This window comes from Chelmon rostratus, chromosome 2, assembly GCF_017976325.1.
Source record: "Chelmon rostratus isolate fCheRos1 chromosome 2, fCheRos1.pri, whole genome shotgun sequence".
Taxonomy (NCBI): Eukaryota; Metazoa; Chordata; class Actinopteri; order Chaetodontiformes; family Chaetodontidae; genus Chelmon; species Chelmon rostratus.
Genome location: NC_055659.1, coordinates 30,308,167 through 30,320,490, shown reverse-complemented (window position 1 = coordinate 30,320,490; position 12,324 = coordinate 30,308,167). Strand labels below are relative to the sequence as shown.

General features: G+C 41.1%; 1 protein-coding gene across 1 annotated transcript in view; it reads left to right on the top strand.

Moving 5' to 3' along the window:
* ptprga (protein tyrosine phosphatase receptor type Ga) overlaps positions 1–12,324 on the top strand; it is a 390,193-nt gene that overhangs the window by 359,326 nt on the left and 18,543 nt on the right. Inside the window, exons 14-15 of the mRNA XM_041954744.1 lie at positions 2,843–2,934; positions 8,888–8,979. Coding sequence (XP_041810678.1) covers positions 2,843–2,934; positions 8,888–8,979 — 184 coding nt within the window. The remainder of the gene's footprint in view (positions 1–2,842; positions 2,935–8,887; positions 8,980–12,324) is intronic.

Genomic DNA, 12,324 nt, shown 5'->3' with positions numbered 1-12,324 from the left:
GCAGTCCATCTGCTCTCTGTCCTCGGCTTGTTCACCAGGATGAATGCTCTCTGCTCTCTGCTCTGTATCAGATACAGGTAGGGAGGGTCTGGACACACACGCATACACGCACACACACATACTGTCGATGCAGTGGGTGTTGAGTAACTGTTGTTGTCACTGGAAGTTGTAATAGTAGATAAAGAGAGTCCTTATCTACACTGTCAGCAGGTTTAGTTCATGAACATATGTATGTGTTTGACACAAGCCATATGGCAGTCCTTCTTTTCAACACCTTTTCATGTGACTGAAGTGTGTAGCTCAGTAGGTGTGTTTTGTTTAAAATGCACAAACAGCAATGCAAATGAGTGTATGCTTCCAAATGAAAAGAAGGCACAGGATAACATCATTACAAGAGCACCAGTAATGTTTCTGTGTTTCCGATTAGTGAAATCATGACTGTTCCACTACTATAGAATATACAGTGTGTTACAGCCTCTTTTGATTCTGTATTTTTAATTCTGTAACTTCTTGCTGAAATGGAAGCATGTAAGAGTGGGTAGCAGTGATGTAGTGATGCTCTACAGTCTTATATTAATTTGGAAATCTGTTTACCAGCAGCCCTCATCTGCAACAGATGCGTTGTTATTGCTTTTCAAAATCACCCACGTGACAGTTTTCTCATCTGGTGCCCCTGTTGGCCACACAACATGCCCAACAAGTCCTCATACCTTAACAACAACACAGGACATTTAATAGTGCCTTCTAAACTAAGGAATATGATTGCTGACAAAATCCATTCATATTTGCATTTTCTGATCCTTCGCCATATGTTTAAGGTTTGGTTTGGTTTTAAGATTAGGCCACTAAGACCACTTAGCGTAAGGTTGTGGTCATGGTGAGACAGGCTGGAACAACAGTGACCTATGTCAAAATCACACACTTTGTATGCCTAAACATCAAATCTTACCTCCTCCCTGAGAGCTTTTGCAGCTTCATTATTCACACAACCATAGAGGTTACACGTCAGGGAACTGTAAACGAACAGCTGATGCAGTGCTGTCTCATCTGTTAGTCAAGAGAAAAGCATTTCCATTCAGGTTTTTGATGTACCCATTGAACATCATTCAGTCATATGAGTTATGCTCAGATTACATTTGGAGAACATGGAACAACCATCTGGTGTAATCAAGATGTTATTGCAAAGGATGTGTGTAGTGTTTAGTGAAGTATCTGGTCAGCTGATGAAGGCTTTTAAAATATAACCCCCTCTTGACGTGCACTGAACCATTCAGAAGACAGAAGTAACATTTCAAGACACACTCACTGCTTTTGTCAATGGAAATTTAAAACCCAAGACTTCCTCTCAGACTGGATCAGTCTCAACAGATAAATAGTTTGGTTTGGATGGTAACAAAAAAAAATGTTTTAAAAGTTAAAAAGTTTAGTTCTTGTCTCTCTGTGTAAATGTAAGACAGGCTGTTTGTTTCGTTAATAGGAACATACCTAATCTTCTGTCTTAATTTGTTTGTGAAGTATTAAAATCCGGACAGTATGATGTAAACGTAGCTAGTCTACCTTGTTCATGCTCTCTGTCTCTGGATTTGTTTTCACTTTTTTCAGTATTTTTCAATAGAGAAGACATGTGACACCTCTTCCACTTCTTTCTGCTCTATCTTAACTGTAACTTGTCTCTAAATGTCTGATGCAGATGATGATGCATGTGTGTGTGTTTGTGTGGGTGTGTGTATGTGTGTCAGCAGTACACATAATGCTTTGAAATTGGAAAAGTCACTTTGCTATAAAACCAGAAGGTAAATGTGACGTTGCTCATAGGAAGTCACAGCCTTGACAAGCTTAAAAGCCTGTAGTGTGTGTGTTTGTGTTGTATACGTAATTGTTTGCATGTGTGTGAGTGTGCGTGCACCATGCGTGTGAAGTTCAAAGTCCATATCTGCCATCTGTATGTATTTTGAGGTTGGGACGACTATCAGCTGCTGACTGCCATTATCAAATCAGTATTCTCTCTCTCTCGCTCTCTCTCTCTCTATCACACACACACACACACACACACACATACACACACACATGCTAACTTTTTCTCTCTCTCTCGCAAAGATTAAATGCATATGAGTGGATGAAACTCTTTGTACTGCCTAGCTGAAGCTCACTGGCCGATATAGCCTCGAAGGTGTGATTTTCATAGGACTGAGGCCCAGGCTGAACCTGCTCTTTCGTCCCAATACAATCAAAACCAATGGTTTGTTTACATTCAGAGGTTTGCTTTGTTTAAATGGCTCAATTTCCTACACTGGCACTTCCAGCTAGATTGTGCATTCCACTGAACACAATTTGCCACGTTTGTGAAAGGGAAGTAGGTGTGGGATCAGATCCTTGTTGCTGCAGTAGCAATCCATACTGGTTGGGCAGAGTCCATGCATGAAGGATGTGGAAGCTAGGGCATAGGTGTGAACATCCAAGCAGAGGCAGACAGTGACCTCATGTTATCACTGGAATCTACATCCTCCCCAGAACAGCAGCGGAGTTAGCATTAACAAGTTAGGTAGAAAATGTAAAGCAAATCATGAATGAATGAGTAATGGTTGATATAAAAAAGGCATACACAGTCCAAATGGACTGTTGAACAAGTGACAGCACACAATGGATTGAGTGACACTGATGACCATAAAGAATCCAAAGATTTTTTCCTCCAAATTCAGTTCAACAGAATGCATCTTCTGTGTTTCGACCTCACAATACAATATAGTCATGGCATGAATTTGTCACAAGAGTTTTTAAAACCCTCTACGGAAATAAAACACATCCTGAAAGTGTAATATCTCTGTCTCTCTTTTTCTGGCAGGCGCTGTTTCCAGACAGCCCATTTCTATGTGGAAGACAGCAGTTCACCCAGAGTGGTACCCAATGAGACAATTCCTGTTATCCCCATTCCAGGTAACAACCAACCACAGCACTTCTCTCATGTATATCCTCATGCATCACTGCTGGCCTGATGTGTAGCTGGTAGACCTTGCAACAGTAAGAGACTTCTATCTATCTGTTCGTTTGTTTGAGCAATGTTGCTGAATGAACAACACTTTTCCCTTAACATCTGCTGTTCCATATCCACTCAGAGGGGTCGCAGGGAAAATTTAGCTCTGTTTGGGATATATGGTGTTCAGTCAGAACAATGACATGCAACCCTCTAATTATTTGTGCAACGATATAATTTAATATTCTGCATAATAGAACCATACTAATGATCAGGCAACAGTATTTACCTTTGCACACAAATTTTGAAAAAGAATGAATTTGTTTTCAGGGTAGAAAGCAGTGAAACAAGCAACCGGTACATGCAAAAATTGAGTGAGAGTAAGACTGAATCAGGAGACTGTGTATGTAAAAACAATTATAACTACAAGTACTAACAAAGACTGACTCAATAACGTCACAATACACACAAAACATATAAAGACAAAGCAGTGAAATAAACGTGGTGGAAGGTGGAACTGGAGTTGGCAGAGGAAGCATGCAGCATTTGAGTGAATCAAATAGAATTAGTCGAGGCTGTCACCACGAAGCAGCTGCTAAAAGTGGTGCTCAATTTAAAATTGCATTTGGTTCTGAAAGCCAGTTCTAATCATAAATTCACCCAGTTAGCAGAAAGGAGGGTGGTTCTTTAGTGACTGGCTTTGCTTGGCAGAGTTGTACAGGTGAAGATTCAGCGGTTGAAGTTGATGTTTTGAACATTAATGTTTCTGTCACATTTTGCATTAATCTTCCTTTTAATCCCATTTTGAGAAAACTCCCATTGTTCTGTACAAGAAAGTCCATCTTAGTTTGAAACAAGTCTTAAGTCTTGGCTGCCAGGAGTCGAGCATTGCGGAGGTCCCATGTCCTGCTATCAGGGAGTCATGTGTTCAAACTCAGCCAGGGTCACCAACAGTCAGCTGTGAATAAGGCTTGTCTAGTGGCTCCTCCAGGTGAACTTTAATCTTCTTAAATACAAAATACCAGTCTTTGTTTTGGTATCTGGAAAGAACTGCCCAAAATCGTCTTTTATAGTTGTAAGACAGGGACAGGCAGTCATGGCATTTGGACCAGGATTCTGATCTTTTAGGAATGGCACATTAACAATCTCTTGGTTCTGCTGAAGCGCTGCTGAAGAAATCCTACACAGGTCAGGCATATTCTTACAACAGTGATCCAGGTCACAAGCCATCATGATGACCTTACTGTCTCATCTTGCAGTGACCAAACATCCTGGGTTAGCAGTAATAATTCAAACTCGCTCTGGACACATGGATAAAAAAGCCACATACTTTAAGTATCGGTGTTAGTCTAAGCAGATGAAACATGATTCACTAGTGTTTGGGAGTAGAGTTAGGTCAATGTACTGTATTGGTTGGTCTACTCACTTTTAAAATGTTACATATAATGTGGATTACATGCATGCAGGCTTGGAGTTAATTTAATACAACATATTTGACCCTAATAACTTCCTAATACTTCATCATTCATAATAATGAATACAATGATAAATAATATGCACCCCACTATATCTCCAAAAAGGATGCACTCTTTGTCCACTGTCTGTTCTCTGATATGTCCGGCTGGGGATCGACCATACTCTGCAGTCACCATCAATGTATACTGTATGTATATATATATTATATACAAACATACATAAACATACACACACACACAAACATATATATATAAGAACCTCTACAGGGCTTGACAACTGCTCTCTAGCTGCTCCAGCTCTTGTCCTCAGGTCCGGGATTTGGATCCAAACCCGTCAAATCAATTAAAAGCTTGTGGGGCCTCTTTACAAAGGGCCTTGGCTGAGTGCAAAGGCCTCCATTCACACCAGAGACAGTGTGTCCAGCATGGCAGAGCCCAGCACAGAGAAAAAAGGGGGCCTGCCATTGAGCCTCTGTTTCATCCCAACAGGAACACTGGCTCACCGAGCTCCTGCTTTGGAATAACCAGTAATTTCACATCACTGTGGTATGATATGTTTGTTTTTTGAAAACTGAGGTATCTTTACAGACGTTTAAAGGCTAAAAATCAGGAAATAAGCCCCCTGCTCACATGACAGCCACACTGTATCCACAGTGAGTCCACAGCAGCAGACAGGGATGTGCTGTATGACCATATGTTAGTTGTGTTAATTTTCTCAATAAGCTCAGACGTCGAGCCTCGCACATCCCATAATCCTCTTTAAGACCTTCTGCTGCATTTAAAACCTGCAGGCAGCAGCCACTTACTACAGAACCTTCCACTTAACACACACACACACACACACACACACACACACACACACGTAGTCATGTTTCCTTCACTTCTGGGGACATTGCATAGACTTCAATTCGTTTCTGGAGACTTACCCTAACCATAATCTACTTGCGTAACCTTAACCCTTGTCCCAACCCAAAAATTCCACAAATTCCACCTAGCACCATATCACAAAAACACAGGACAAGTACAAATAATTTAACGAATAAGAGACTGGGGGTAACACGCATAAAACAGGCAGGATAGCCAACAAGACACTCTTAAGCATTCATGCTGACAACCTGCCAACTGAAAGTGTGTGAAAACGCACTGGCTGTATTCGGAACCACCCAATACCGATGAACGCAGTATGCAGTGTGTACTACAGTATGCAGTATGAAACTGTTTAATGTATTTATTCAGCAGTATTCCATTCCAGGCTTTGCTGGTTTTAATAATAGTAAACCACAGTTGTAGCACGTTTTCGATTCATCATCAACCCCTGCAAAATTTACACGGTTGAGTTCTCACCACAAAAAATGTTAAAAGTGAATTAAGTGATGAAATAGCATAGAAAACTGTATAAAGAAACTGGCCCAATGCATGCTGGAGACGTTTGCTGAATCAGTACGGCATCCAGGTATTTTTGGCGTACATCAGATTTTGCTTTTGTTTGCATACTACATGGCACATATTGGCCAAATCAGGACGTACGAAATACAGCTACTGACTGAGGGACAGGTGAAAATAATCCACAATCACATGGGAAGGAAAGACAAAAAGACAGTGTCTGGCACTCTCCAAACCACTTCAGTTGGCCAAAAAAACAAAATTTCAAAGCAAATGAGGTGAATGTAGCTGTTTATTTTGTAAAATATTTAAGTAGAGGTGGCACCTATAAAAAGTCAATGGAAAAAAACAAACAGATGCAAATGAGTCCACGTAGCTTCTGAGTACATGTTTACTGTAGTTGACAAACTTTCACCTTGAGTGAAAATTTGCCTTTAACCCGAGTTTAACCTTGTCTGATTCGATGAATGAACACAGAGAGGAGCCAGATCGAGAGACTCTCGGGAATAACGTGCTTTTAAATCAGTCTGTTTGTTTGTCACACCAAACATCTGTATTGTCAGCTGGAGAACGTGTCTGTTTGAAGCCCAAAGACTAATGGAATGCTCCAGCTTTGAGAAGGAATTTCATTTCATGTCACTGCTCAGACATCTTGTTTTGGGAGGCAAATAGGATTTACTTTGTTGTTTATCGCAATCCTTTTTCACCTCAATGAATATTGTTGATATCTTGCATTTTATCAATCAATGTGAAACATTGTGGTATACAATATATTGGCAGAGCCCTAAATGGTAAGCAAAATAACTGTTAGTTGCAGCGGTTGCAGGGCGTTTTGTTGATGATGTTAGGTTTACTGATGATTTTACTTTTTGAGGAAACCTGTTATTTTTCCTGTTTTACTACTGCATACTGTATGCATCCTGTGGCAAAAGAATACATGCATTGGATACAGCACATACCATTGATTAAGTTACGGTAATGTATATCAAAGCAGGCCAAGCCATTACTCTGTGAGACTCAGTTTAACACTTAGCAGCCTGCTGTGTTTTCTTACACACGTATAATTTTGACATATTTGCATTCCTAAATGAGCATCTAGCAAGAGAAATTGAGAGCAGGCTAGTGTATGCTCTTGTTAATATTTGATGAGGACTAAACTGTTGGAAGCTGTGAGAGAGTTTTAGCTGTTATGTAATGATTTTGCATCCTTTTCACTGCACAGGCTCCAATCATCTGGGTCGAGTTCAGCTCTTTATGCTGTCAGTGTCTGAGGAACGACTACCACTTTGCAAATGTTTGTACGCAAGTGTTTGCCATCTCATGAAACATGCTCTCCGGTCCTCGGCCATCTTGCTAAAAGCCCCCACAAGCAACAAAACATCACAACAGCAAAATATGACTTATGCAAGCTTCCTTGTGTTTTTAATTGCTTGCTCCTCTGAGGTGAAGCAGAGGGACCAAAACTTTACTGGGCTTGCATTATTCCTGGCAGGGATCTCTAGGGAACGGATTTATTCAAAGCACCACACAGAGCCATGACTGCACATGTTAGCATTTGCACTGAACCCCTGACATTTTGGTTAATCGATTTCTAACAAAGACAGTATCTAGGGTAATTAACAAAGAACACTGAATACACATTATTTTAACTTAACTTGCTTGTGTTCAAACATTTGTCACTTTTTGTGTTTGTTTTTTTTTTTTTTTTTGCAGGCAGTGTTATTTCTCGTAGACTGTACAACAATTGAAAGTTGACAGTTTACAGTAGTTGACAAAACAGTCTCACCACAAGATCCAGTTAGTTGTTCTAGAGCTTTTCATCCAATCACATGGCTTCATCAACAGTTGCTCAGCTGTCATGGAATTGTAGATGTTCATTTTACCACTGGAGCACGTGAAGAACTTCTTGCTCATGTTGGATTCTAAAAACAGAGACAGAAGCAGCTCTGTCGCGGGCCGCATGGTGAGCTTACATTCTCAACTGCTTTTTCAAAGGTCAAAAATTCACTTTCAACTCAGAAAGGGACATTTGAATGTTTAATTTCATTGCAACTGGGGAACTCCATGTGCTGAGGAAGAACATGTGATACACTTGAAATCACCAGAAAAGCTACTAATTGGACCTTGTAATTGACTGTTTTGTCCTTCAGTCACACATCAGCTCTGGCCACTGGCTGTCATTGGTCTTTGCAAGGATTTTTTTCTGGAAATATCCGATTTCTCTTAAACCACAAAAATAAGTTTAGCAAACAGTTTGAGGTGATAAATATGCCACACGGCAGACACTGCTGATTACTGCAACTCTTTATACTTGCATACATGATTTAGAGGTTTTAAGAGGTGAGTTACATTGTTAGGGGACTAAGACAGTGAACCCAGGTGTAGACACAGACAGAGTCAGGTATGAGGTAGAAGGTAACTTATTTGTGTGCAAAGGGAATGTGATATGAGCCAGGGCCAAGCCAAGCAGAGAGACCAACAAGTGGGTTGCAGAGCCGAGCAGGTCCAGAGCAGAAGGAGTTGCTGGGCTGAACAGGAGTCCAAGGCAGGGGGGCAGGGGGGCAGGGCAGATGAGCTAAAGTAGCAGGAGACAGGGTCCAGAGCAGAGTACACAGAACTGCAGCATCACGAGAACAGGCAACAATGAAGTGCTCTGATCTAGCACAGTGAGAACTAAGTCTTATAGAACAGGATCCAGATGGAGAGGCTCTGCTCGGGCTCAGGTACACCTGTCTTCACTCAGGCAATAATACACCACACAGACACACAGGAGGAGAGAGAGGCTCTGAGGGAGACACGAGCTTAACTGTACATCAGATTATGGTGTTGGTGATTATGGTGAAGATGTAACATACATGACAGACTGGTCTGCCATACATGTGATATGAAAACTGACCCTGTGAGTTATAGAAGTAGGCTGGTTTGACAAGGTTACGTTATGCTTATTGCTGTAACCCTAGACTGTTCTATGGTTGGATGAACTGATTTGATGAAACAATGGTAGTGTTACTGTTCCTGATTAAGCCAGTTTAACCCTGGTCTTGTCTCTTCTCTGCAGATGACATGGAGGCCTTTCCAGTCAAGCAGTTCATCAAACACGTCTCTGAACTCTATTCAAATAACCAACATGGATTCTCTGAAGATTTTGAGGTAAGATATAAAGTCTTGTAGAAAGTCTTGTTGTATCTGTTCTTTAGAAGAATGGCAGAGTATGCTTCAGTCGTGTAGTCTCACCCCGCTATAAAACCTTACAATTCATAAACAGTCTGAGGCCTAACTAAGTGCTAAACAAAGTGACATTGTCACATGTTGTCACATGTTGATGTTTCATCAGCACCACACATCACATCAAACAAGAAAGACTACTACGACAGCTCAGGGGACGTTTTATTCTACTCTCTCATATATCTATTACTCAGCATTATTTATTTTAACAATAAAACAATATTTTTAACCACCTACAAGCTGGAAGACAATTCAGGAACAACTTACACAAAAGTGATATAGGTAATATGATTGTGGTACCATGCACTGGCAAAAGTGTGTTTCTTCCCTGAGAAGAGCCAAACTGGAAACCATCCTGTTTAGCTTTATCCACCCCGAGGACATCTGGGATTACACTGCTGAATACTTGAAGATGAGGGTTGGGAGATTAGCTGCTAACAGATGTTAAACTAGAAGAAGAAGAAGCCACCTGCGTGACTCTGTGACAGCAGATACATACCGGTGGAATTCCATTTTGAGGGCCAGCCATTCCTGGTCATTCACATCCAGAGTGCTGCCCAAAATCGCTTCTTCTGTTTGTCTCGCCTGGGTTTTGACTTCTATATTGGATTTACCAACTTTTGTTGATGCTTGTGGTCTGGTACCTTTGCCCACACGCCTATACTATCTGGCACCGACACCGCCATAGCTCAATTCAGTCATGGCGCAGTTGTTTTCTAGAAGTGAGTCCTCTTTCACCTGAGGCTAGGTTTGTTTTAAGCCTGCTTGCTATTGGTAGCTAGTCTCTAAAATAGCTAAAGCTCATTTTGGCTGTTTGTGGACAAACAGCCATAATGAGGTTTCATGGTGGTTACTTCTGCCAAAGCGAAACATCTCTCCACACTGAACCCTTCCTGCAGTGACTAGAAAAGCGCTGTATAAATATAAACCATTTACCATTTAAACCCAAGTCCCAAGCCTGCTCCGCTCCCTGCAACTTGGAGTAACAACCTGGGTAACGTGAGTGGCAGGGGTCATGACCTCATCTAAACCTCTTCAGCTACACTGGTCAAGGGGATGGACTCTTCTCTCCAGTCAGTCACCAGCTGGGCAACCATCAATCTTCTGCCCTGGTATCTGCCCAGAGCTGGTGGGTGACGTCTCAGCAGCTATGGGCCTCACCTCTAACCAGCAGCCCTCTGCTTCCACTGCCACAGTCAGCTCAGCTCCTACTGCTAAGAGTCTTAGTATCATCTCTTTTAATTATTATTTTATTATACCTTTGGACAAATGTTCCTAGGCTTGTTACAAGGCAGTCCTGTTTCCTTCTGCTGAGTAATATTCAGAAAAATCAGATGGATCTTGTCTACAGATCTTAATCTATTAATTCACAATTAATTTTTCCATTCTAGTTTATTGTAAATTCCCTCTACACGTTTCTCAGTCAAGCTGTTCTAAACTGTTTACAGTTTGTTCAAAATGCAGCTGCCAGGCTATAACTACGACTAGGCAATGGTCCCAGATTAGCCCTGTTATTGCTTCCCTCCACTGGCTGCAAGATCCTGCTGATTACATATAAGGTCTGCATGACCTTGCCCCAAGTTACATTTCTGATCTGCTCATTCTATATTCCACTTTTCCACCACTCTGATCCTCTAATCTCGGTCTTTTATCCATCCCGCTCCAACTGCAAAGCAAAAGGTGTTTGTACCTATGCTGTTTTAGTCCTAACCCTCTGGAATCCCCCCTATCAGATTTGATGAATCTCCGGTTTCAAGCAGCTTCTAAAAGTCGCTGATTCTTACAGTGTGGCTGCACCTGCTGAGTGACAATCCTCATAAAATGAGCTTTTCTTGTTGGTAAACCGCTTTCCTTTGTCCATTTCCACAAAGAAATACAATTGCTAATACTGAAACCAAGCTAGCACAGATGCTGACTAAAGTGAAACATCTTACTGACAAAAACAAATACACAAAACCCTTATGTGTGTATGTGTGTGTGTGTGTGTGTGTGTGTATACATATGTCGCTGTGTGTGTATATATCACTGTTGCAGCCAAAAATGATGCTGCATCTCTCACAGTCTATCACATACCATCAGTAGAAGATAAACAGCTCAGTATATTGTCTAATCTCTTCATTACCTGTTCTTTTTGTTTTGATTACACCAGTCCTTCAGTTCATATTACACACCTGCAGATGAATGCAGTCACTATCAGACACCGAGGACCAGGCTATGATGAATAAACGAAAGAATGTATGAGATAGATTATTACCACAGACCGTGACTCAGTCCATTGTCACCATTACATCATCCTGCTTTTTAAGGATCTAAACTAGCATACTGTTAATAGTACATCAGTATGTACTGACAAAACTCAAATGCAGCTAGTCATTTAAAGATACCTTTTGTTCTCTTATATATCTAATCTTGAAGGGGAAGAAAACTCTGTCTAAATATACTTCCACACCAAGTAGATATTGAAAACAGAGAGAGTAAGAGATAATAAAGACAAAAATGCTCGCTGATGGGAAATTTAGTTTAGTTAGAATCCTTGCATGCTTCATCACACCAGCCTATTGCTCCTTCTGCAATTGCTGTCCTGAAAATATCTTGCTCTTTTCTGTTTTTCGTTTTCACCTGTTGCTTTGTTTCCTGCTTTTCCTCCAATCACTCTGCATTCCTGGTCGATGCTCTTCATAGACAGAGAAAAACTGGATGAACAGAGCTGGACCCCTGAACGAGTTGCTTAATTGGGAAAACAGAGCTCCTCACACACTAGCAATGTGCCCCCTCCCCCTGTCCCCTTTGCCCCGGTTTAGACTTGATGAGAAGTGCTTTAGTAAGGGAGCCCCTTCTCAAATGAAATTATCCTCCTCCCACATCCTCGTCATCGCTGCTGTCCCACTTTCTCCTCCTTTAACTGAGTGTAGTGAGGGAGGCCGAGGGTATTAACCATCTAGTCTCATCTACAATGTAACATGGCACTGGTCAACTCGACAAGCAAAGTATCACCTCAGGAACTAAAGGAATCCTTTTCAACATGTTTGGTTTAAGCCCATCCTATAGTTATCATAGATGAACATGTGTGACAAATGAAAGGAAGAACCTGAACAAAAGTGGCAATCTGGCCATCCCAGCCAGTCACCCAAACATGCAAAATGAAATATTTTGAAGGATAAAATGGAAATAATGACTGCATTTTTTAGTATTTGTTACTTGTCTTAATATACTCAAACACCTTCTCTCAAAGTGGATTAAGTCAAACATTTAAACACTTAGCAGAACAAA